The sequence below is a fragment of the Propithecus coquereli genome, unplaced genomic scaffold (genome assembly GCF_000956105.1).
Source record: "Propithecus coquereli isolate 6110/MARCELLA unplaced genomic scaffold, Pcoq_1.0 Scaffold303, whole genome shotgun sequence".
Lineage (NCBI taxonomy): Eukaryota > Metazoa > Chordata > Mammalia > Primates > Indriidae > Propithecus > Propithecus coquereli.
The window spans coordinates 1,478,781-1,482,521 of NW_012148653.1; the positions used below are offsets into that span (position 1 = coordinate 1,478,781).

The 3,741-nt window shown below is 45.4% G+C and overlaps 1 protein-coding gene across 1 annotated transcript; it reads right to left on the reverse strand.

Moving 5' to 3' along the window:
- Positions 1–1,633: 1,633 nt before the first annotated feature.
- LOC105814721 (melanoma-associated antigen B3) lies at positions 1,634–2,671 on the reverse strand. Its single transcript, XM_012649798.1, has one exon. It carries the CDS (start codon positions 2,669–2,671, stop codon positions 1,634–1,636), a length of 1,038 nt encoding a protein of 345 aa, XP_012505252.1.
- Between the last annotated feature and the right edge of the window lie 1,070 nt (positions 2,672–3,741).

The window sequence follows — 3,741 nt, forward strand, 5'->3', positions numbered from 1 at the left end:
GCATAGTGGGTTTGATAAGCTCTGTCTTGTAGGACTGGTAGAATGTGTATAATGTATGTAAAGTGCCTGAAATGTACTGAGACTTCTAAAAATGCCAGTTCTTATTATGATTAATTTGTCCCCTTACATTACAGTCCACTACCCTGGGATTTATTTTCCAATCGAGGAGATGTCAGAGATTATGCCACATTCTAGGAAAAAAGGAAACCCTATCAGACAAAGTGCTGCTTAGCAAGGAAAACTAAGTAATATTTTCCCATTATATGATAAATCATTCAATGTCAGTGTGAGGTAGACTTCTTCAGTGAATGCAACATAAAGCTTCTAAAATGTTTCAAGAACCAAAAACTTCCCTCTCTCTCAGCTGCCCTTCCCCCTAAACCACTTCTATTTCTATTCATTTAACCACTATCCAAAAAATCTAGATCTTGCCTAGAGTTTGCCAAATTACACATAAGATAACCTAATTTACTACCCTTTTAATAAAATGGGCTCAGGATTCCCCAGGTCAGGGCAAAGAGTGTCAGCACAGTGGCTTCTGGGAAACTCACCTCAAGGGAGTATCACCCTTATTTCTCAGAAACTTTCTGGAGATGATATGCATAGTACATCTAGTTCGTGCACTATGTTCAGCTGCACCGGGACAAGAGCACAGGACACCTTCCATTCCTGTCTCTGGTGGAGATTCTCTCTGGTTTATCCATGATACCAAAGTAACTGTTAAGAACTATTTCCCATTCCAGACTTTGTCTCTCAACTCTGAGAGGCACTATCTAAGGGTCTGGCCCCTGCTCACCACTCCTACAGCTTCATTCAGCCCACTATGCAGCCCCACTTAAAATTACCTCTCACTGAGGGACTTGGAGTTTCCCAAGGCCTGACACTGCCTTGATCAGGTAATACACACTTGACTGCTCTCATCTGGAACCACCTCCCTCCCTTCTTATCTGTGTTGATTCATCCTTTTGGTCTTAGAGTGTATATCATCATTTTTCTTACATGGTGGTTACTTCTCAACCTTACAATTTTATGATCAGTTGCTAGATCTTCTTTTTCTTAGCTCTCCCAGTACTAGCACGGAGCTCAATTAATATTGGCAGACTAAGTGAGCCTATGAGTCTGGGGTCTAATCTGTTATGATTTAATTTTACATTTTTGAATAAGCCAGGCACATACAGTTATTTATCTTTTAATTTTATAAAACACAGGTTCAAAGGGTTTAGGAAACCAAATATTGACCATCTTACTCTTTTGTTCTATTTTTTGATTCCACATATTTTACTGCTGAGTTTTTTCACATTTTCAAGGAAATTATGCCAATTCCAAGTGACTTAGCATCTGATTACTGAAAGATGGAAGTTTTCTCAATTTGTTCTACAAAACAGCAAAACTTTTACGTTTAAACCAGATAAACAGTGCGATTAATATCATTCATAAACTTAGATTATAATGCTAAATAGAAGGAATATTTGAAAAATACCCCCCAATACAGATAAATCTTAAAATTACCCATATAGAACAAGAACACAAAGATATTATATACTATGTTCCCTCCAGTCACACCCAGCCTTCCACTACTTGGAACACTGACCGCCCTCTTCAACCACAAAGTGGAAAATCTGCCTTAGCTTCACTAGGTGTGGGAATAGCTTCTGGACATGGCCCTGGAACATTTACTGGCTGTGGCATTGCTGCTATCATTGACGGTAACTGTGGCTTGTGCTCTCTCTTCCTCTCTCAACGCCTCTTCATACCGGGACTGGAAGGCACTGGGGACTGTGTGATTGACCTTGGCCAAAAACTCCAGGACTCTCATCTTGGTTGTTTCAGCATGGGCTCTTGGACCCCACAGGAATTCATAGCGTGCAGGATCACTGTTGGCCACCTGCCGATACTCCAGGTATTTAAGCTTCACCAAATCTTGGGTGATGAGCTTCCTGGGCTCCCCAAATATGAAGTGTCTCTTTCCAGCATATACTTTCATCTTATTCAGGAATTCCCAGATCTCCTCCTCAGTGGCGCAGTTGCCCTTCATGAAGATCACACCCAGGAGATTCATCAGGAGACCGGTCTTGGGAAACCCCCGACCACGACTCACCCTCCCATTGTTGGGGAGGGCCATTTTGCTCACAAGGGCATAAGAATGCTTGGCAGAATCAATTTCCTTTAAATCAACACCAAAAACCACCTCCATGTTGACAGAAGCTCTTCTTAGGATCCCAAGGAAGTGATTCTTGTACTTTTTATTGACAATCTTCAGCATATCTGCTTTCATAACAGGCCTTTTCGTTTTGTACATTTGCATCAGGAACTGCACCAACATACCGGTCGTCTTGGTTAGAGAGACTCTTCGAGACTGCACAGTGGAGGATGGGGCCTGGGAGGATCTTTGCTTTTTCTCAACTTTGCCATTGACTCCTTTGCATGATCTTGGGTGAGAAACACCTACAGACACAGTGGTGGATAGGGCTCCCCGAGGCCTCTTGGGAGTGCTATGTGACCTAGCAGCAGACTGTGTCCGGGTAATAACCCCCGAACAAGAAGAGGATGAGGAGGGGGATTTTTCCTCCTTGGCTGCAGTGGCCTTAGCATCCCGGAGACCCTGGGTCTCACCTTGGGCCTTGTGGCGTTTCTCATGGGCACGGAGCTTACTCTTCTTACCCCGAGGCATGATGACTGTTCTCAGGGACAGCAGGCAGGAATATGGGCAGTAGAGCAGATGAGGCAGGAACCTGGAGGAAAGAGGATGACAGGGCATGAGCACCTTCAGCAGGGAGATACCACTTTGGCTTTAAAAAGGTCACCTCTGCAGGTTTCTGTGAGAGCACTGCTCTAGAAATTCAGAGGCCTCGTGTTCTTTCTGGTCAGTTTGTCCTTTGATAACCCTGCGGAAGTAATTAAAATGTGCCTCAGGCTGCAGCCTACCAGCCCTCCCTGTTGCATACTAGGACTTAGAGCAGCAGCAACAGGTCTACTCCTTGTGGATCCCCTTCTACTCTCGGTTGGGGGTGTCCCCTCACTTCACATTCAGGACAATCATATCAACTGTCAGCAGGGCCTGGGTCCCTTCCCATATGCTACACTAAATTTGACACCTCCAGTCAATATACTCATCTCCTTGAGATCCACTAAAAGGAAGTGAAGTGATGCCTCAGCCCACCACTGTTGCCAGGGGGCACTTGGTGCTAAGAGCTCTGTGGAGGCCCACTCTGTTCTGGGATTAGGGTCCTGAGACCTCATTCAGGCTCCTCACCTTGTCCTTAAGTAGGATCTGGACACCTGCCTCTGCTGATCTGATGCCTCTTTCTTCAGACAAAGGCCCTCAGCAACCTATTGTCATCAAAAAGAAAGGAGAGTTCATGTATGCCTGACCTCCTTGCCTGGGCTCCTCAGGGCTGCAAGTAGGAAGGAGCGACTCTCTGTTGTCTCTTCTTGCTTGGGTCAGTGAGTGGCACAACCAGTCCTCATTCAGGGTCCTCACCTTGATTCCTGTAAGCTCTGGGTCTCCTACTTCAGTAGACTTGGGGCACGCAATTAGTACAAGCTTTCTGGCACTCCCGAGGTATAAACGGCGCACCTGATCCTGACCGTTACCCTGAGGCTTTCCAGGGCTGTGAGAAGGGGCAGAATTTATGGGACCCCACTTTTTTGAGTTGATGTTTCCCTTAGTCCTCACTCAGGTCTCTGACCTTGACTCCTGGCAGGACTTGGGACACTTCCCTCCACTAACCTAAGTCCTCC

Bases quoted from the DNA above. Each gene is read 5' to 3' on its own strand.
- LOC105814721 (XM_012649798.1), bottom strand. From the start codon at position 2,671: ATGCCTCGGGGTAAGAAGAGTAAGCTCCGTGCCCATGAGAAACGCCAC.